At 38.2% G+C, this 21,609-nt stretch overlaps 1 protein-coding gene across 1 annotated transcript in view; it reads right to left on the bottom strand.

Moving 5' to 3' along the window:
• The window catches only part of CAMK4 (calcium/calmodulin dependent protein kinase IV), a 206,262-nt gene that overhangs the window by 94,117 nt on the left and 90,536 nt on the right, over positions 1-21,609 (bottom strand). The window contains exon 2 of the mRNA XM_037167062.2: positions 18,938-19,016. Within this exon, the coding sequence (XP_037022957.2) occupies positions 18,938-19,016 (79 nt within the window). The remainder of the gene's footprint in view (positions 1-18,937; positions 19,017-21,609) is intronic.

The raw sequence follows: 21,609 nt of genomic DNA, 5'->3' as shown, positions 1-21,609 counted from the left end.
ACCAAGCCACCAAGCCACACCATGCAAAACTATATATATTTTTTCTGGCAAACATAATTTTGCCAGAACCTAGAGTGCCTTACTTAAAGAGAGGGGTCACCATTTATAAATAACTTTAGTTTCTGTGAGAAGAAAAACATGTATAAGAAATTGTTAAAGAATCCTCATTCCAATGAGAGATTTTTCGAGAGTTCTGTTTCATCGCTGTACATAATAAAACATTAAGTAGCCATATGGTCACGCAAAGGCTTCTTAAACTATAACAAAAGTTTTGGTAATTCATATGGTTGATTAGAAGGCTCAGGGTGTTTTAACATATGTTTGCCAAAGAAAATTTAAATTATTAAAATTAATTCACAATGCAAAACAAAGTATATTCTACTGGAATAAGTGCAATTCAGCATACTTCTGAGAATATTCATGAATCTCCCCTATAACAATGTAGCAACAGTTATGAATTTGGACTAAGAAGAGTGAGTAAAGATATAATCTGTGCAGTTAATACCTGAAAACCAATATAAGGCAGTTACACAAGACAGATTCACTGTGAACAAAAATACAAGTTGGTAAGAAGTAACCTGGTGACCGTATGTTGAAGTCTCTGGGGCTTTCGCAGTGAAGAAATAAAGAAACACAGACACCATGCTCTAGAACTCAAGAAGTCTGGAAACTGCTTCCTGGTCTGTCCCAGACAGTAAACCACAGCACAATTCAAACTGCATATTAATCAAAACATTTTAGTTATAAGTCACACACAGCTCAAACTTGCTGAAGCCAAAAGGCAATTTATTTGCACATATAACTGGGGAGTCACAGTGAATCTACCTTCAAACACAGCTAAACCTAGGGGTTCTAATTCAAACACTGTAGTGTTTTTTCTCTCTCTCTCTCTCCCCACACCCCAAATACCACAAAACATGGCGCCTGGAAGCCCCAAACCCATATTCTTCAGTCTCACATTTTTAAAGAGAAAAGAAAGAGAGATACTCTTCTTCACATGTACATATCTAACCTCAAGGTAGAAGTCTCCATGGACGTGCATGTTTCTTGTGCCTGTAAAAAAGTGTACGTGCTGTTAAATTTTCTGGAGTATTGGTTCTCAAACTTTTAGACTTTCAAAAGGATTCTCAGAATCCCAAATAGCTACATTTTCCAAAATTCAAACCTATGCACACTCTTGTACTGAGCCTGAGAGGGCTGAGAAAAAGAAGGGAAGACGGGTCGAAAAATACGTGAAGAAGGAAGTAATGAGAACGTCAGGAAAGAAAGGGAAAGGCAGTGTGTGCACTGTGAGAATGATGCCTGGAGACAGAGGTGCTAATGGACTGGGGGAAAAGAAGAGGAGCTCCAACAGCGAATTTCTGTTAGACTGGAGCCACGTGACTACCCCACGTGTGGCCTAGATCTTGACTTTGGGACTTCAAATAGTCTTGGCCAAGTTGGGTGACCCATATGAGAAGAGACCACTGCTCTAGGCTTCTAGGATTCAGTCAAGTACATCAGTATTTCCACAAAAACACTCAGCCTGATCTCATGCTCTTTGCAGGCTTCAAGGCCATAAGTCTTGTTTTGTGTCTCTATGCTTCCTCCAGCTTCTTAGACTCATTTTTAGTTTTCATAATGGCCAGAGAGCATGCTGCAAATTATAGAGCTGTGCTTCTCAAACCTTTTGCAGAAGAAGGCAAAATATAAAAGTTATTAATGGATAAATAAGTAGACAGATGTCTTTAAATCTTCACAAGCATTTTCGTCTGCAAAGCTCCTGCTTAATTTAGCCTCCCATTTCTGGCACATCAACCTGTGCATGCCACCGACGTGCTTGTGAGAAGACCTGACAACTGGAGCTTTGTTAAATTGAGGAATGATAGTTTTAGCCTACAAGGATTTGAAAGTTAAAATCTTTCAACATGCAGAAATCTGTTACAAGATGCAAGTACCAAAAGAGGAACACGTAAAAAATATTGAGGTTTTTCTACATGAAGCCAGTGTCTCCAGTGACTACAGAATTTTAGCCACGTCTGATTATTCTCATTACCTGCTTGATATGACAGAAACCTCAGCACCTCATGACTACGTTTTTCACAGTCTCTCAAAGTGGTGACTCGTCTTGGTCTCTCTCAGTGGGCAACGTGCTCACAGGACCTGGAAGGAAGTGTCCTGGCTCTTCATTGCTGGGTCCAAACCATTCCTCTTCCTCTGGCCCTCCAAAACTCCAGCTGCTGTGAAATGCCTGCCATCGAGCAATGCAACCTGCAGCTTCTTGTCATCTTCCCATCTCCTTATCACTCACCCTACACTTAGCATATTTTAGCAACTTTACCCCAACCACTTATCCTATCATTTTAATAGCTTCAGCTTTCATGTGGATGATCCATTGAACATCCCTGTCTCTCAGTTTCTTTTTTAAACTTTCCCTCAATTCCAACAATCTCTTCTTCCACTCCTCCTTAGTCACCCATTCCCATGGTCACATCCCAAGCTTCGTCATTATCATTAGTTTTACCTCTTCAGAAACACTGATTTCTAACATCACACTCTCTGCTTTCTACTTCCTATATTTTTAGCTCTTACTCAGCTTAGATTCCATGGCCCATTAGTATAAGCAATGCTCTGCATATCCCCCCGATTTCTTTGCTCTTACCTTCCTCTGTGCTATTTGCCAGGAATAAACCCTTAACGTGGCTAACTCCATTCTTTTCTTACTCCATGTCTGTGCCTGAACTGCAGTGGTTAGAAAACACACAATCATATTAAGTGGTCCCATTTTTAATTTATATCCACAAACCTCCAGCTCTCTCTATAATGCAATATTTTTCACTTTCTCCCTCCAACCTCCAATATGACCTCTTTCCTTCACTCTCCTATCACAGACTTGCTTCTAATTCACTGAGAAGGTATAAACAATCCAGGGACTACACAACCTTCTCACCAGCCAATCTATCAATCTCTAAACAATCTGTATCCAATTAACTTTATCTATTTATTCCACAGCTGTTTTTCTGAGTATTCACTATTTAAAGATGTTATTCTGGGCATGAGGATACAACAGTGAACAAAATAGATAAACTTCCTAAAAAATTATGCTTCAAGGAACGTACATTCTAGTGCAGACAGAAAATGAGCAAATAAAAGTATTTACCCAGAACTGGTAAATACTAAAGAAGAAAAAACAAACCCCCTGGTGAGGGAGACAGGGTGCTGAGGGTGCTGTCTGAGCCGGCAAGCCAGGAAAGGTTCCTCGGGAAGAGTGTTCCTGGCAGGGAAGCAAAGGTCCTCAGGGATGAGAGGGGTTTAATACAATCAAGTGAAAGCAAGGAAGCCAGCTTAGCCAGAACAAAGTGACAGAGGAGGAGAGCAGTAGGTGATGACAGAAGCTTGTCATGACCAGAAGCTGGGTCACGAAGAGCCATGTGTAATGTGGTAAGGACTTGGTGTTTTAGTGTGAGAGGGATCAGATGTAATTGGAAGGTTTTGAGAGAGGAATAACATGACCCTAGCTAAGTTACAGCAGGTTACTCTGAATCTCATAGGGATGAGGATGATGGAAAGAGTAAAAGCAGGGTAGACTCGGTTAAGGCGGTTCAGCAGTTACCTGGGTGAGAGATGATGGAAGTTTGGAACAAGGTGGTATGATGAAGGAGGATGAAATGGATGGATATTTTTAAGGAAGAGCCAACAGTATCTGAAGGTGGACTATCTATGGGGTGTTTGAGAAACAGAAGTGTAAAGACAGACTGTTATTTTTTCGGCCCAAGAAGCGGGTAAAATAAAATTGCCATTTACTGAGATAGGGAAGGCTGGAAGAAGCAGATTTAGAAAGATGCTGATAACATTGGCCCTGTCCTAGAGAATTCATTTACGCTTTGTCCCATTTTCCTCCAGCTCACTTATCATCTCGTTGATTTTTGAAGAAGCCTAGATCATTTCCATTTCTGGGCCTGTCCACTTTGTACCTGATAGACTTTTGTCTTGAATGTTCTTCTCCCAGATCTTCCGGTGTGAGTTGGGACCCAGTGAAGGAGAGAATGGAAAACACAGCTACACAGAAACATTTCAGAGGAGGAGGCAGGGATGAGCACTAGATGTGGTGAGGTGGGGCAGGAAGGAGTTGCAAGTTTTAGGGACCCAGCAACTTGTTTGACATTTAACACTGACCAGCATAGCACTAATCTTGTCCTGATCAGTATGGGAAGGCAAACTCTAATAGAGCATTTCAGTCAAATAAGCTTGGTTTTGAAAATTGTGACAATATTTTTGATAGTACTGTTTATAACTACCTCTTACTCCCTGCAGGTGCCAAGCAAAAAGCATAAAAGCAGAGATTTCCAATGGAGGAGGAGCCCAAAGGTTGGTATAGAGTTTGAAAAAGACAAGAATGGCTCTGAGAAGCTCCACAGAAGTAAAGACACGTGTTTCAGAACCTGACATGTCTGTAAGTCAGGCAGATTCAAAGCACGGCAGCTTTGAGTAAGATTACCTCTGCTCCATCATTCTTAAATTCTAATATATAAGCCTTCTTGCTTGCAGATGCCAGAAATTCTATCAAAATGAACAGTCTTACATTTCACAGTGAATGAAATAGGTTTAAAATATTCCTGGAAGGGATAACATGCGGAACAAAGTTTATGCAAAAGATTGGGCTGGTGCCAGACTCATTAGAAAGAGGTTAGACCTAACGGAAGGAGAGAAAGAAGAAGGAGAATGTGTTACAGACAGTAGCAAGGACTTTATATCTTTACACACCTGTTTACCCCATTTCTTTCATCTCTGTATCTCTCCCTGAGATGGAGAACACATGGGGGGTTACCCTGATTTAAAACCTCTTATATTTAAAAAGATCTCATTCCTTAGTCCCTCACCCATCCTGTTTCTAAAGCAGATCTCTGCTTCTCTTCTCAGAAAAACTCTCCAGAGTTATCTCTGCATTTTTTCTCTCTTTCCTTCTCTGCCCATATATTTGCCCAGAAGATCCAGTCTGGCCTCATCCAAGCACTCAGCCAAAATGGCTCTTACAGAAGTTAGTGGCCTCCTTGGAAGAGCCACTTGGAGCTAAACTACTTGTTACTTTTCTGATTGCATCTTATCCTGGGGTGGGGGAGCAGAGGATTAAAAAAATCCATTTTTTGTTGAACAAAAAATGCTGTTAAACAGCATTTAACACGATACTTGCTCACTCCCTTCTTAAAATAAAGTGGATTATTCTACGTCATCAGCCGGTCTGATGTCTCTGCTACTTTAAAGGTTGCAGCAGCACTGTAATCCTTCCTAACTGATCTTCCTGTTTTGATTCTTACCCTTTAGAATCATTCTGTTTGCATACGGCGGCCAGCGTGATGTGTTTAAACTGTAAATCAGATCATGCCACTCTCCAACTAAACTCCATTGCTGTCATTCCACTGTACTTAGAATAAACACAAACTCCTAACCGTAGCCCATAAAACTTGGAATGGTTTGGCTTCACCCTTTTGATCTGACAGGTCATTCAACTCCCAGGCCAACCTCCAAGGCCTTGGCATGTGCTACCTTCTCTTGCACCAGACCTCACTTCCCACAGAGAGTAACTAGAGGTCATCCCTGGTCACTGCATCAAAAGTAGCTACCTACACATATACACAGACACACACACCATGAATCATTTAGAGACTTCTATGTTACCATTTAATTACTAGACCGTTATTTGATTCTTTCACCAAAACATAAACTCTACAACAGATAGGGTTTTGTCCATTTTGTACACAGCAGTGTCCCCAGCATTATACACCAGCATCTGGAATATAGTAGTTTGTTGAATGAATGAATGAGAGTTGGAACTAGAATTTGAATACAAAAGGTTTGTAGTTCAAAGAAAACAAAGAAATCTCATGTTTAACAGCTATGGTTGGAAGAGATTAGAACTTGGTTAGCCAGTTTTCCTCTCGCCATTCAGATCTATAGGACATTTTTTGTCGTGTGACCTGCGTCAGTGGAGTGGAGCAGCCTGTCTCATAGGCAGAGCCAAATACCCAGGTCTTCTAGAGACTGCACTGCTCATAGCTTGTGATTTCCAAGCTGTGAGCTGCAAAGGGTTACCGCACCACTTATGTAATGCTGCATTCTCCAAAGATAAATGAAGAGTGTTTTAAGGAATGTAATTGATAAAGCTGCACTCCAGCAGGCACTGATTACATGTCTGCTCCGCTCCCCCACCACAGGCTAAGAGCTTTCACAGTGGCCAAAAGGATCCTGTTCTTCTTCTTCAAAGAGCATACCTTGCCTTAACTTGTATGATTCATGTTTTATATCCAACACAACCACAGAAGAGATAAAGTGAGCATTAAATGATGAACATTAAACAATGATAACAGTGAGAACTGGAGTATACTATGCTTTCCCAATGAAGACGCTGTGAGACCCTTAGTAAGCAGACGATTCTAGGGTTGCAATTGTGAATTCATTTGTCTGTGCCCACGAGGGGGACAGTTCAAGAGAAAAGCCTTGCTGGGTGCCTACTTTCACATTCCCAATGAGGTGATTCTTGCAAAAAAAAATGATGTCTTGTGATAAAAAAATGCATATAAAGTAAGCCTCCTAAATTCTCTTGTCAAGTTCACAATGCCAGGGCTCGAGGAAAATAAACACGTTTATAAAATATTCTTTTGAAGAAAATAAATACTTTAAAAAATACCATAGCTACATTTTTTTAAAATGTGAAATATAATAAATAAGAGGGAGAAACATATTCACCACTATAACACAATGGTCAGTGGCATTTGTTTTATTTACTTTCAGCTTTTTAAATTGTGCATATTTATTTACATATTTTAAATATTGAAATAGAATTTTGTTTCTTCCAATGTTCACAAATGATACCCTAAAATTTAAAGGATAACCCGGTGCTCACAGGCAGAGTGTAGAACAGCTTCCTTATGGCCTGGTATCATCAATGGCTATCCTCTGGTCAGACAGTCATGATCTTTTACAATTTGCTACTAACATAAATTATTCTGTAATAAACATCCTTGATTGTACGTTATTTTTAAACATTCGAGTCCTGGCTCTGTTATTTAGAGTCCTGTATCAAGTCGCTCGTCTTTTCCAAGGATTGTTTCAATTCCTTCGTATGTGAACTGAGGATAATTGCTGCCCCACAGGACTATTGCTGTCAGGGTTAAATCAGAATGTATGTGAAATCTTGCAGCACACGGTAGATGCTCAGTAATGTTAGTGCCTGACCTGAAATAATTTGTAAAAATAAGGTGAACATTTTCTGGTCTTCTACTTGCAATTTTCTAAGTCTTCCCAAAAAACCTACTGCAATTAAAAAAAAACAACAACTAAATTTAGAAATATTGGGATTCACAAGAGAATTCCAGCTCTGGTAAAAACAATGTCTAATAAACATGACACATGATTTTATTTTTCTTTTTTCTAAAAGTGGAAGATAACGTCATTAAAATATTAAATTCTATCCAAAATAACCTTCTTGCTTTGTGGTAATCAAAGAGGAAATTGATACCTGTTGGCATTTAAATTTAAAAACCTTCCTCCACCTTTTCTGAAGACTAGGACAAGACCTGTACTATTTTGGTTAAATTTCAGGGAGGTTCTAAGACTATTTCTTACATTTATTAATTGCTGTTGACCACCATGGTCACACCTGACTTGCTACAGACCTGGGTATCAGCTAGGTCCTACATTCAGGTTCTAATGGAAATGTGACAAATGGCACAATTTCTTTTTAGTGCCTTCAGTAACTTTTACACGGTCAAGACAGGACTTTTCAAAATGTTTTCTAAATTACCAAGAAGAAATGGAAAAAAATATTTTTAATTTTATGTATCTTTCTTTTTAAAAAATATTTTGTTTATACTATTACAGTTGTCCTAATTCTTTCCCCTTCTCCCTCCATCCAACCCCCCACTCCCATAGTCAATCCCCACACAGTTGCCCATGTTCATGGGTCATGCATATATGTTCTTTGACTAATTCTTTCATTTTTATCAACCAGTCCCCACCTCTCCCGTCCCTCTTACAACTGTCAGTCTGTTCCATGTTTCTATGCCTCTGACTTTATTTTATTCATTAGTTTATTTTGTTCATTAGATTCCACATATAAGTGAAATCATATGGTATTTGTTTTTCAATGACTGGCTTATTTCACTTAGCATAATAGTATCCAGGTCCATCCATGCTGTTGCAAAAGATAAGAGTTCCTTCATTTTACTTCTGCATAACATTCCATTGTGTGAACGTACCACAGCTTTTTTATCAACTCATCTATTGATGGGCACTTAAACTTTTTCCTGATCTTGGCTATTGTAAATAACACTGCTATGAGCATAGTGGTGCATAGATTCTGTTGGTGGGAATGCAGACTGGTGCAGCCACTGTGGAAAACAGTATGGAATGACAAAAAATTAAAAATGGAACTGTCTTTTGACCCAGAAATTCTACTTCTGGGAATATGCCCTAAGAATCACGAAACACCAGTTCAAAAGAATAATCTTCTATTTCTTTCGCTGGGCAGCAATCACCCAGTTGCACAATTTCTGAACCATATGAAGTGAGGGGCAGGACACTGTATACACTCAGAGGCCCCAAGATGCCCCTTTGATATTAAAAGTAAGTGGTTATCTATTAGTTATAAAACTTAATTATTAGATAGTCAAGAAGCTTATGACTTTGTAACTTGTAAATTAACAAATATAAAAAGTACTCCTGAAACATTAGCATTTTAAGCCTCACCAGTTATAACTTGGGTTGAATCTCTTACTGAAGGTAGCTTTGAACAGGGGAAAATGGGGACACTCTTAAAAGCTTTAGCTCCTTGCCTGTTTTTTTTTTTTCAAGAAAATTAAGAACTTCAAATACCCTTGTTAATATTGCTCAAGAATGTTAAGAGCTTCCTCAAACACAAACAAAACAAAACAAAACAAAACAAGAATGGTTGTAGGGGGGTAAATGCTTTTCAATGACTTCAAAAGTAATACAATTATGTTGTGGGGCTGGCATTGGAAAAAGAAATCTTAAAAATTTAAGGTTTGAAAAAAAAATCCACTGTTGATTCGCTCCGCAGCAGTGTTCTTCCTCCATGTGGAAGTATGGATTTGACAGCCTTGCGGAGGGAGCAGCCTGACATGCGTGAACCCCGGAGCTCCACTTTTCTGAAGACTCCAGATCCTTTTGGAATCAGAAACTAAAGTGTCAGCTCAGTCCTTCTCAACATCTTTTTCTTCATCGGAATGTGCACATTCTCAATGCACTGCCATGAGCGCGCACTTGAGGGACTCAGAGTTTAGAAGCTCCGTGTATGGGGAGCGAGGTAGATAGCACACGTTCCGTGCTACCTGGGGGCATTGCTCCCTCTCTGATCCTCTCGGCACTGTTTTAAAGGAAAAGAGACTCCAACTTGAAAAAGGAAAATATCTAACTAAAGATTTTAAATATTTTCCTCCCAGATATCCAGTGGTATCTGTCTTGGGTGGAATTTTAATTATCATAAAGAATAGACAATAGTTTAAGTGAATTCTCAGATGTAAATGTAAGAGGTAAATTTTGACACGCACATTCCTCTTTTTAAAAAATCCATCAGAATTTAAAATATGAGGATGGCAATTTTGGATCTGCTTTGATTTACCAATAAAAGAAGTCATTCACCACTTACAGTACTTTATTATGTATGTTGTTCCTTGAAACTCATCACAACATCTAAATGTGTCCTGATGTCGTGATGGAAAAAAAGTTATAGACTGCTCTGATCTCAAAATCTCAAGGAAAATTGCTCCCAGTGAGAGTCTGACATGTCAAGGAGGCGGAGCATTTTAGACATAACGGTCCACTTGATATATTTTTCAGACTTCTGGGGTAGAGATAAGTATGATCAGCTTCAAGTGAATTTATCCTGTGGTTCTGACACTTGCAGCAGAAGGGAAATTGGGACTTGACGTACACAGCTGCACTGGCACCCTCCACGCATCCATCCACCATTAGGACAAAGAGCAGAAAAGACTCGGAGCAAGAAAGGCATGCATATCATACACTGCCCATTATTCTTCTTTCACTCGTTAGTGGATATTACATGCTGAGACTCAGTATACCAAGGTTTTAACAGCACTGGAAAAGAAATGTGTTGCTTGTATTCTCTGCACATAGGGAATGTTATGTATCCTTGTTTCACAATGTGACTTAGAACTGCACTGAGCTTCTGTGTGTGTGTTTGTCAGTGAAGGCTTTTTCATCTTTTATCAGTTCAGAAACAAGCAACATCTAGTTTTGGTCTTAAGTATGGGCCATGAACACTCCCGACTACTTATTTGTCCTTTTTTCTATCAGAACCTAGTTGGTATTAAGTGGAAGAGCCCAGATGCGGGGCTCAAAAGCCCTGGGTTCAAATTCTGTGTGCTATTGTGTACTTTGGACGTGTCTCTTCTATAAAATTCCTATAAACAATGAACTCCCATGAGGCACTTCGCATTAACATGTGACAGGGGCTACCACATAGTGTTTAATAATTAAATATAGGTTCCATTCTTATTAGCATTATGCTCCTTTACTGTTAAAACTGCTGAAGTGGGATATGGTCATTCAAGTGCTCACTTAAAAAAAAAGAGTTGAAAGCTAATTCAAGATTGGAAATTATTTGGACCTCGTCTAACTAATATCTTCTGCACACAGTCATTTGCTTTTTCAATCACTCTCTGGAGTTCTATGACTTGATTTTTTTAAAGCCTTGTTTCTCTCTTCTCCTTACATTGGAGGGATGGATGCACCATTCAACTTTGTACCATAAAGAAATGTAAAAATAAACATTGATTAAGAAAGTCCTCCCTATTAACACTAAGACTATAGCTTTCGTCCTCTTAGCTAAGATATGAGTCCTAAGTTTGCTGCGAGGCGGCCAGGCTGTGCTCCTCTGGCTCTCTCAGCTCTTCTGCTTGTGCTTCACTGGGTACCGGTTCCCAGCTGCGATCCCTGGCCTGGGGGCTGCTCTCAACCTTCCTGTTGCCCAGCTCTTCTTCAATTACAAGGTCATTCTCAGCTGAGAAATGTCTAGTCTTTTTCTTCTACTACAGTACAGTGACGTAAGCCATCCTCCTAAGATTTCCTCTTTTTTTTTTTTTTGGCTGTTATAAATTTCCTTTTTCTGTTCCACAGACTCCATATAAAAGACAAAGATCATTTTAGCTCCAACCATCTACTACTTAAAAAGGTGATAACTTCAGTGGATGGTATAACTGCTTTGTTTTGGGCAACAAAACACAGCATATGCCTATATGCTCATTCGTTCTCTCTTTCCCATTCTCTCCCTCCCCCACTCCTTCCTTCAGCTTGCCTCTGAATTATGGTATTTATTTAAAAAACATAACACAGTACCTGTAAGAGTTTAATATAATGACATGATTGATAAGCAAGCTGAACTGTCTCAGATTCTAGCAGTATTTCTAACAAAAAAGAAAACAAATGAAACTGCAAGTAATTCTCTACAAGAATGTTCAGACTTCCAAGTGGCTCTCTGAATAGATTTTAACATTCTACCCTACTATGTTTCTTCTCTGGTAGACACATAATTGTCACAAACTGAATAGAAATATCCCTGTTCCTATTCCAGGAAACCTGGTTTAATAGTCCCTATGAAAATCAATAGGTTCCAACTGACAGAATGCTTGGAGAAGTTTCGCTTCACTTGATGCAGCTTGTTATCTGCAAACTACTTTTCTTAATGTGTTCTGAGACCTCAATTGGGCCCAAAAAGTCTATTTCAGCTAGTGATTTATTATCCCCCTCTTAGTCACTGACCGAAGGTGACCTTGCCTACACGTCTAGAGCATACTCATGAATGGTTAAAAGTGGCTACAGCAGTGTTCGATAGATGCAGAACTTTAACCCAAACTGACCCGGCCACCTCGCTTACATAGGTCACAGCAACTGGAAAATGAATGGTGCATGCTTAGTTTTCTACGTTCTCACAGGTTAGACAGAAGGAGATATCAGGTGATCCTCAGTTTACCCAGTGGTAAAAATAGTATTATTTCTATTTTAGAATGGAGGAACCTGAAAATCTCCCCTAAGAGAAATGTCCTGGAGTTTTACCTACCAAGAATTTGAGAGAAAGCCCGTATACATTCTGTAATTTAATCTAGAGCAACCTTTCAAATTCTCTTGCTGATTCATAGTTATATATACTCAAATGTTAACTCATAAGAATAAAGGAAAATGAGTAGAAGTTAGAAACTACCTCATAGAATGATTAGCAAGGTGCAATGTGTGGTTCTTCACCTAACTGAGAAGAGCATAAAAGGCCAAACCAGCACCTATGAAAAAAATTCATAAAAGTCATGGGTACTTCCTAGGTGATTATTCGTTAAGTAATTCAAGAAAAACATTTCCAGAAATGTACAGGTAACTTTATGTTACAATATATAAAACATGACAAAATTCAGACCTGGAGCGGCTTCTATGCTGTGGTCTAGTTACACTTCTCTGGCAAGGAGCGTCAAAAGAGCCACAGGGCCGAAAATGTGCCAAATCCAGGAATCCCAAGCATCCAAGATTTGTTTAAGCAAAAGGTCATATGACCAGAAATATTTATAGTGCCAGATTAAATTTACTGATACAATGGTAAAATATATGCCCATTTTTAGCAGAAATTATAAAAGCACTCCAAAAACAATGTAATTAATTTTATTCATTGAGAAATGCACAATATGTCTGGTGCTGCTAACTGTACAATTTTAAATCAAGCTAATGAGAGCATTAGAATTGCACAGAATAAGGACCTTGTGGTGCAACAGTAGCGCGTCTGACTCCAGAATTGCACAGAATGAACTGGTACTATTGTAATATAAAATATATGCATAGACCATTATAATTAGTAATAAGGATAATGTTCATCATTTATTAAATGCTTCCTGGGTGATAAGAAATAGTGTACATAAATTACTTCATTTTTATCTTTGCTAGAACACCATGAGTTAGATGTTCTAAAACCCACTTTACAGAAGAAGAAAGTGATATTGAGAGATTTACATAATTTATTATAAAGTCACACAGGTAATATGTGGTAGAAGTGATCCTGAACTCAATGTGTCTGGCTCTAGGGCCCATGGTCTCACCCTACAACCGCGCAGATGTTTATAGGAATGTCAGATTACCAACATGGGCTGGATTTGCACACTGAGATTAATTCTAAGACTCAATGGTGGGTATTTCATGAAAGGGCAGGGATTTTGCAGCAAGCTGCATGCAACCTTTTCCAAGAGTTGAGCCACATGGCCAGAAATTTCACATGAATTTTAGAATTCAAATATTTGTCTCCAAAATTCCAGGGACATAATAAGTAAAATTGGTGAGCACGATTTTCTTACATCTCAATCAGTTCTTGAGAAAGAGCCTTATTCATAGAACCAAAGTGTCATTATTTAAATACACCCTGAGGTATGAACTCTTAAGGAAGGTAAAGTACATAAATTTTTCCTGAAATAGTGAATCCATTATCACATGTCAGTCATCAAAAGTTGTGATTCCATTGTACTCAGCGAAATTCAGTCCAGGCTGAAGATTCCATCTGTTTAATCTGCTCAAATTTTGACACTTTTTCTTTCCTTTTGTGTAGTTTTAAGATCAGCATATTCAAAGTCATGTTAACGTCAGTAAGAAGGTTTCATCTTGTAAATCACTGGTTGCCCTACTAGCTGTTCTGACAGCTGTGTCTGTCAGAACCCTTTAATGGGCCAAAGTCATTAACTGGAAGAAGCTTAGTAAATCTTTCCACTCTAATTCAAGTTCTTCTAAACTTCACATCAAATGAAGATGACAAAGGGCTCATGCTAAAGAAAAAATAGCCTTCTTTCCTTCACACTTGAGTTTTCTGTTTTTCAAAGTTATAGTAAAAGTTCCACTATGCCCATGAGCCAATTAGTTCTTATGTGCAAAGTAATAAAGTATTTAGGGGTAAATGGCGCTGCCTGTCTGACTGTTTCAAAAGAAAAAAACTATAAAATAGGCCACCTTTTCCCAAGAGGAGAGTATGTGGAGGCAACTCCTTGTGATTTGACTTCTTTGGTATAAGCATCATTAATATGTGGAACAGGCTGTCAGCTGTAGGAGGGGAGGCGGAAGGAGGACATGGTGGAAGGAAGGGGAAGAGATTAGACTCCTGGACACGGACAACAGAAAGGGGACTGACTGTGGGCCAGAGGCCTGGAGAGACGTGGAGGGGGCCAAAGGGAAGAATAGTAGGACAACTGTGAGAAAATAAACAATTAAAAAAATAGAAAAAAAGAGTCACTAATACAAAGTGGAAAGAAGTTATAAATACAAATTAAAATAATGCTTCAATTTAATTTCTCTATTGTTTACTCTTATTACCCTCAAAGCTTTATCCTCATTAATGATTCAGTGAGACAAATTGACCTTGTTTCTGGAAATGTCCAGGTTTTTTTCAGTACAGTATAAAGTTGGTTCAACTGTCATTTTCAATTTTCTGGCATGAAAATGTACCTATATTAGAGAATCACCAATACTTATAACATTTAGAAACTGTAAGATCTTGAATTCTTTCTAAATGGCCAAAATTAATGTTAAGTTACAATGAACAGAATCTCTATGCTGAAGTTACATCTTTCCCCAAACTTTCTGTTAATGAGAATTTTCATATATATACTAAAATGTTAAAATACCATCATGGACACCAGTACATGGTCCTAAATTCAATTAATTGGTGGTTTTTGTCCTATTTTCATTCTCTCTCTTTCTCTTCCTCCATATGCTCTTTCTGCCTCTGTCCCTGTCTCGTTCTTTGTTGCATACACACACACACACACACACACACACACACTCTTCTCCGCTCTCTCTCTTTTGATTTATGTGTTTTTAATGTATTCTAATTCCTGGATTATGGTTTTATCTCTAAAGAATATAGTATCTCCCTGACCAGGATGGCTCAGTTGGTTGGATATTGTTCCACAAAGAGAAAGTTCACCAGTTTAATTCCTGGCCAGGGCATTCGCCTGGGTCGCAGGTTCAGTCCCAGGTCGGGGTGCATAGGAACGGCAACCCATCACTCTATCGCAGCCCACACAGCGATATTTCTATTTTCCTTCCTTCCCCCATCTCTAAATATAAATAAATAAAATCTTAAAAAAATAAAGTATGTGGTATTATATCCATTTATAAAACATACGGTAATAAAAATATTTGTATTGTAATTACATGTTAGCTTCCCACAGGGATATTTTGCTAAAATACCCAACTGTCTGAACATGACAAGTCATGTTCACTATTAGTATTAACTCTGTTCTGCAACTGCCCAACTATGGACTATGGATTTCACCCTAAGCACTGATGCTTTAGTCTATCTCCCTATGGACAAGTTGGAGTGTCTATCACTCAGACAGAGGAATTCCTAATGGATTTTCAATGATGATTAGGGTGGTTGATGGGGCAATAAGTCTCTTAATGCCCATGTAAATGGCCTCCTTTCTAAACTATTAAGCTACGAGAAGAGTAGTTAACACTATGATAAAATAAAATTTGGGTTAATTGTCCTGAAAAAGTATTTAAATAAATCTTGGGGAGGAGGAGTATTTTTATCAGATAATTAAATGTAAAAGAGATAGGAAACCTTTATTGGAATTGTTATAGATAGTACTATGGGAGGAATTTTGTCCCCCCCGGAAAAGATTTGTTGAAGTCCTAATTCCCAGGACTTTGGAATGTGACCTTACTTTGAAATTGAGCTGTTGTAGATACAGGTAGTCAATTTAAGATGAGGTCATCCTAGAGTAGGTTTGGGCCCTTCATCTAATAAGACTGGTGTCCTTACAAGAAGAAGGAAATTTGGACACAGACATGCGCAGAGAAAAGGTGACATGTAGACATGCAGGGAGAAGATGGCCATGTGACAAGGGAGGCAGCAAAGGAAGTGATGCATCCACAACAAGGAACAGCAAGCCATTGCTGGCTGTCACCAGAAGCAAGGAGAGCAGCATGAGACAGATTCTCCCTTAGAGCCCTTCCAAGAAATCACCTGCGCTGACACCTTGATTTCAGCTTCTAGCCTTTGGAACTATATGAGGCTAAAGTTCTGTTGGTTTAAGCCAGTTTGTGGTAGTTAATTATGGCAGCTCTAGGAAATTCTCATATATAGAGATAGATAGATAGATTTACCCCCACTTATTGTGGGGGTAAAAACCCACAAGGAGTGAAGCCACAATGAGTGAACCATGATATAGTGAGGGATGACTGTATACTTCACTGGTGAGTACCCATATAGAATTTTATATGTTGTTAAAATTATGTAGGTTTAAGAGTGTAGAAAGTGTTTAAGAGCATATGAAGTGTTTATAAGAGTGTAGGAAGGGTTTATAAAGCCTTAAAATATATATAAATAATAAAATAAATATAACGCCGCTACTTCATGGATTTTCACCTGTCAAGGGGGGTCTCTGGAGCGTAACTCCCACGATAGGTGAGGGATCACTGTACACAAATAATTCAAGTTTTCTGAAACGCCTCTTTGTCCACAAGAGCAGATTCTAGGCTGAATTCGCTGGGAAGATAGTTTGTTTTCCCAGCATCACTTTCCTTCTGTAAATAGATTATTCAGCTTCATTCACTTCACTTAGGTAAGGAAGTTTCTGTCTCCATGACCTACTTGGAATTAAACACTGGGGGCAATTGCTCTTTGAGGTTTTGCCTGCTACTTCTCTCATTTATACATCTCTTTGCATGGTTTATTCCGGGAGATAATGCTGGGGATTCTATGTAATTCATGTCCAAAGCTGAGGTTTCTCCAGGGGATTTTCTCTCATTGCATCTGGCACAGTAGTAACTGCGTTTGACAACATCTGCCTTACGGCACTGCTCTGCTGCTCCATCTGACTCCTGGTTCCCACCCATGTTTTCTTCCTGCCCGCCTTCTCAGGAAGATGTTTCCACAACAGAGGTGGAGAAGAGAATCCAGCGAGGGCAAACCAGAGCTTTATTTTCCAATGCATGTGAGTCATGAACCCACCAAATGTCTCGACCTAGCTCTTACTCCAATTAGCCCAAAGATTTTTGCCTTTAACCAGTACTTGCTAAGACAGCCCTTTTTGTCTTTCAGGACTCTGAGCATTCAGAAGTCAATTCTAAATGTTTATTTTTCTATACATTCATGTATCTACTTCTCTTTAAATTTTCCTTAAATATGAAAAGAAAAATAACCATTCACAAATTTTACTGACTTTTTTTTAACCAGCAGGAAAGGATACAACCAATTTTTAGGGTATAAGCCTAAAAACGTCTCATGCACGATTCCTGCTAAAGCATGCCAATTTCGCTCCATAAGAAGTAGATACAGGGTCTGGCAGAAGTGAGGCCTGCTTGAGTGTGGTTGGTAGGGTAATAATATGGATGTAATCGTTTATAGTTTTAATTCCAACATTAATTTACCTAAAATTTCATATGGTATACTTGAGTATGATATTGTTATGTTACAGAATTACATGCTAATGATTTTGTAATAAAAAAGGGACATATTTGTGCCAAACCCTGTATTTAACAGAAAATTTTATTTCATAAAATTTTAAATAATACCTGGCTGGTGTAGCCCAGTGGATTGAATGCAGGCCTGTGAACCAAAGCATCACGGGTCTGATTCCCAGTCAGGGCACATGCCTGGGTTGCAGGCCAGGTTCCCAATATGGGGTGTGCTAAAGGCAACCACACATTAGTGTTTCACTCCCTCTCTTTCTCCCTTCCTTCCCCATCTCTCTAAAATAAATAAATAAAATCTTTTTAAAAAGTAAAAAAAAAATTTAAACCATACTTAGTTCAAGTAAATTTTATGAGTGTAGGAAGTTGCTTTAAGAGAAAATTCCAAACCTTACCAATCAAAAGATTGCTCAACTTAAATAATTGCCTAGACTAAGCAGGAAATGCAGACTATAGAATTGATTAGTGCAACTGCCATTTAAATGATTGCATACTTCAATTAAACTGTCATTGTTAGTTTGCGTTGGCTTTAAACTCTAACATTGTTTCCCAACGCCTTTCTACTTCTACTTAATTGAATACCCTGAGCCGTTATTCTCTTCTTCATAAAAGGAGGCTCTAAAAGTTCCATGCCAGACAATGCGTGAACGGCTGGTGATATTAAGTTGTCTTTAGAAGAGAAAAAAGGCAATTGCCTAAAGGAGGTATCATTAGACTTCAAAATTCATGACCCTTCTCAGCATACTTTATAACCGAGTTTCCAGAGGTGTGTATATTTCACGTTTTTGTTCGCATACAATTTGAGAAAGGAAGAATGTGCAGTAAAATAATGTGTTGTCTTTCTGTGGTTTTACAAGGAGAAACCACCTGAGGACAGCAAACGCAGGCAGGGTATTACAATGACAAATGCGCTGTGGGGCCCAGGAAGTGTCACATCCTGCTGGCATGTGTATTTGGCACTGTCGCCTGCTGCATTTCTCACTCACTGGAGATGAGCCTAAGTAACTTTTGCCTCCCCAGCTCTCCTACAAGTACAGAGCAAAAAGAAGCTGCCCCCAAACAAAAATGTCTCTTATTGTTCAAATACAAACTTCTTAGATGAGCCAGTTCAGTCCCAGAAACATTAGCCTTTGTCCAGTTGTACTTTACGGAAGCAAAGCCAACATTTGAAAATCTAGGCATATATGTATATCTAAAATCATGCTAATACACAAAGCAGGGTTCTCCCGGCAGCCCTAAATGTTTTTCCTCTCCATACTTCTGCCTGCAACCACATCCAGTCTGAGATGGGGTTACTTTCAGAGTCGCGCAGTTTCTGCCAGACAGCAAGCAGCCCATCTGGCCCCACTCTCATAATCGGGATTCAAATGAGTTCATTGCACATAGTGATTCTCTGGCCCCTTTGTCCTCTGAATTGGAGCTTCTGGCCTCTCCAGGTAACAGATCCCTTAGAGATGCTATTATATATAATGAAAAAACTTACTGTTTTCTTTAACACTTTGAGAGCATAAGGCTTCTGAGTCCCCTTCTGTTTGCATCTGTACACAATGGATGTAGCACCCCTTGAGGGGGAAAAAGACAAAAAGAAAAGGTTACGCTCTGGACATGAAATAAAAGGGAGAACTTAAAAATAAGTATGTCTTTCGGTTACCCAAATAACTGACAAGTGAACACAGTTTGCTCAGAAAAATTCCAGGTCTCTCAGTCTGCTGTCTTCTTTTCCTCCATCCCTGTGCAAGAGACAGCAGACTTAACGGCCGTTGCATTCAGTGGCTCTGGAATAAACCAGGCCCTGTGGTGAGCACAGCTTGTGGAGCCCATCCGCCCAACAGCAGGGTCCCTGAGCTTTCCTAAAAGGATGTGTCTGGGGTAAAACATGGCACAGTGGCTTCAGTGAGAGGGTTTGAGTTTGGCACTCAGTTATATGGGTCAAGGCAGTCTCCACTACTCTGCAAGGCAGCTGGGAGCCCTTGAGAATTGATGCCATTTAGTGCCCAGAGCCAGTGTTAGTTCCATAGATATTCTGACCCCTTCATCTTGGTGAAAACTTCTACCAGTTACTTCACATGCCCCAACAAAAAGAATTATGTAAAATGTTCAGGAATAAACATTATAAAATGGTTAAAGATACATAGGAAAAAAGTAGATCTCTCTATAAAAAGGCTTGAAGATGTACAGAATAGTTTTTACCTGTAAAGGAGAATGGTAGAAAGGGACTCAATACTTAGTTTCATGTATGTGCAGAGTTACCAAAAAGAGAATATTAAAAGGCAGGTCACCGTGGTCCCGATGCTCCCTCTCCACACACGGGGGCACGAGAAGAAGACAGACAAAAAGAGACTCACAGACCAACAGGCTTAAGTCTCAACTTCGAGGACATCTTAAAAGAAGATCAAAGTAAATCTGAGACTTTGAAGATTAAGTCAAAGGACTTCTTATGATATATTCAGACCCATATTTTTGATATTTTAAGCACAAAAGAATAATGTAAGTCAAAATATTCCCAGAGAGCCTACACACAACACATCTTTAACACAGCCAGCAACTGATGTTGTAAATGCTAATGGATTTTAACATTTCAACATATTTTTAAAAACTTTTGTAAGATATAACATACATAAATATTCTAGAAATGGAGTAAATGGAGGTAAATACATAATTGATCTTCATTAATTGCTCTAAAAGACAACTACCTAAAACCAAAATATTAACAATGCATGTGTGTATAGAATATGTAATAGTAACATATGTGACAACCAGAGCATGAAGAATGGGGGAAATAGGGAAAACACTATTAAGGTTTTATATTATGTGGTAGGTATTATATTATTTTAAAGTAAATTGGTTGATCAAAGATGTATATTCTTTAGCCTAAAGAAATAAGTAAAATTATTTTTTAATTAATAATAAATCAGCAGGAGCTAAAATAGAAAATCAAAAATGAAATGCAAAGGAGGAAAAACAAATTAAAAATAAAACAGCTAACCATATATGGTGGGTTTCAATCCAATCATATTAATAAATATATTAAATATAAACTCTATAAACACATCAATTAAAAATAGATAGATTGGATTGAAAAACCAAGAACAAACTATATACTGAAACACATTTTAAATATAAAGGCATAAATAGGTTAAAAATTAAATCGTAGGAAAGAGATACTGTGCAAACCCTGATCAAAAGAAAGTAGAAATAGCTATATTAATATTAGGTTACCTAGACTTCAGAACAAGGATAAAGTGAGACATTACTTATAAAAGGGTTAATTCCCCCAAATGACAGAACAAATATAACTGTGTACATATCTAACAATAGCACTCAAAATACATGAAGCAAAAACTGATAGAAGTAAAAGGAGACATGGACAGACTAGTCCACAAACATAGTTGGAGACTTTAAGATACCCTATTAACAACTGACTTTAAAAAAAGTGGAAACATTTGCACTAAGAATATAGAAGACATGACCAGCACTTTCTACTAAAATAACCTAACTGACAACTTGAGAAAACTTCACATAAAAACAGCAAAGTACATATTCTCTTTAAAGTTATAGGAATCACATACTTGATTTCCAGATTTACTATAAAGCTACAGAAATCAAGAGAATGCTATGAGAGAAAAAATAAATATGAAAACAAATGGAACAGAAAAAAGAATCCAGAAATCATCTTACACATATATGGCCAATCGGTTTCTGACAAAGGTAAAAAGGCAACTCGGTGGTGAAAGGATAGTCCTTCCAACTGTAAATAATGCTGGAACAACTAGATATATACCCATATGCAAAAAAATACCCACTAAAATCTTTATATAACCTCATGCTATGCAAAAATTGCTTAAAATGGATATAAATATAAATGGAAAACCTAAAACTCCAAAGCATTTTAGCAATGATTTTTCATATATAAAACCCAAAAGCACAGTGAATAAAAGAACAAATAAATTGAATTTCATTTAAATTAAGAATATTTATTCTTTGAAAATCACAGACAAGGAGAAAATATATGCAAATCACATATCTCATAAAAAACTTGTATTCAGAATTATTTAAAAACCTGGGAGGGCAATAATAAGGAAACAAACAATGCATTTATAAGATGGGCAAAAGATTTAAACATATACATCACCAAAGAAAATATATGAATGGAAA

The sequence above is a fragment of the Artibeus jamaicensis genome, unplaced genomic scaffold (genome assembly GCF_021234435.1).
Source record: "Artibeus jamaicensis isolate MK-2021 breed Jamaican fruit bat unplaced genomic scaffold, CSHL_Jam_final contig_402, whole genome shotgun sequence".
Classification (NCBI taxonomy): domain Eukaryota; kingdom Metazoa; phylum Chordata; class Mammalia; order Chiroptera; family Phyllostomidae; genus Artibeus; species Artibeus jamaicensis.
This window is presented reverse-complemented; position numbering and strand designations above follow the sequence as displayed.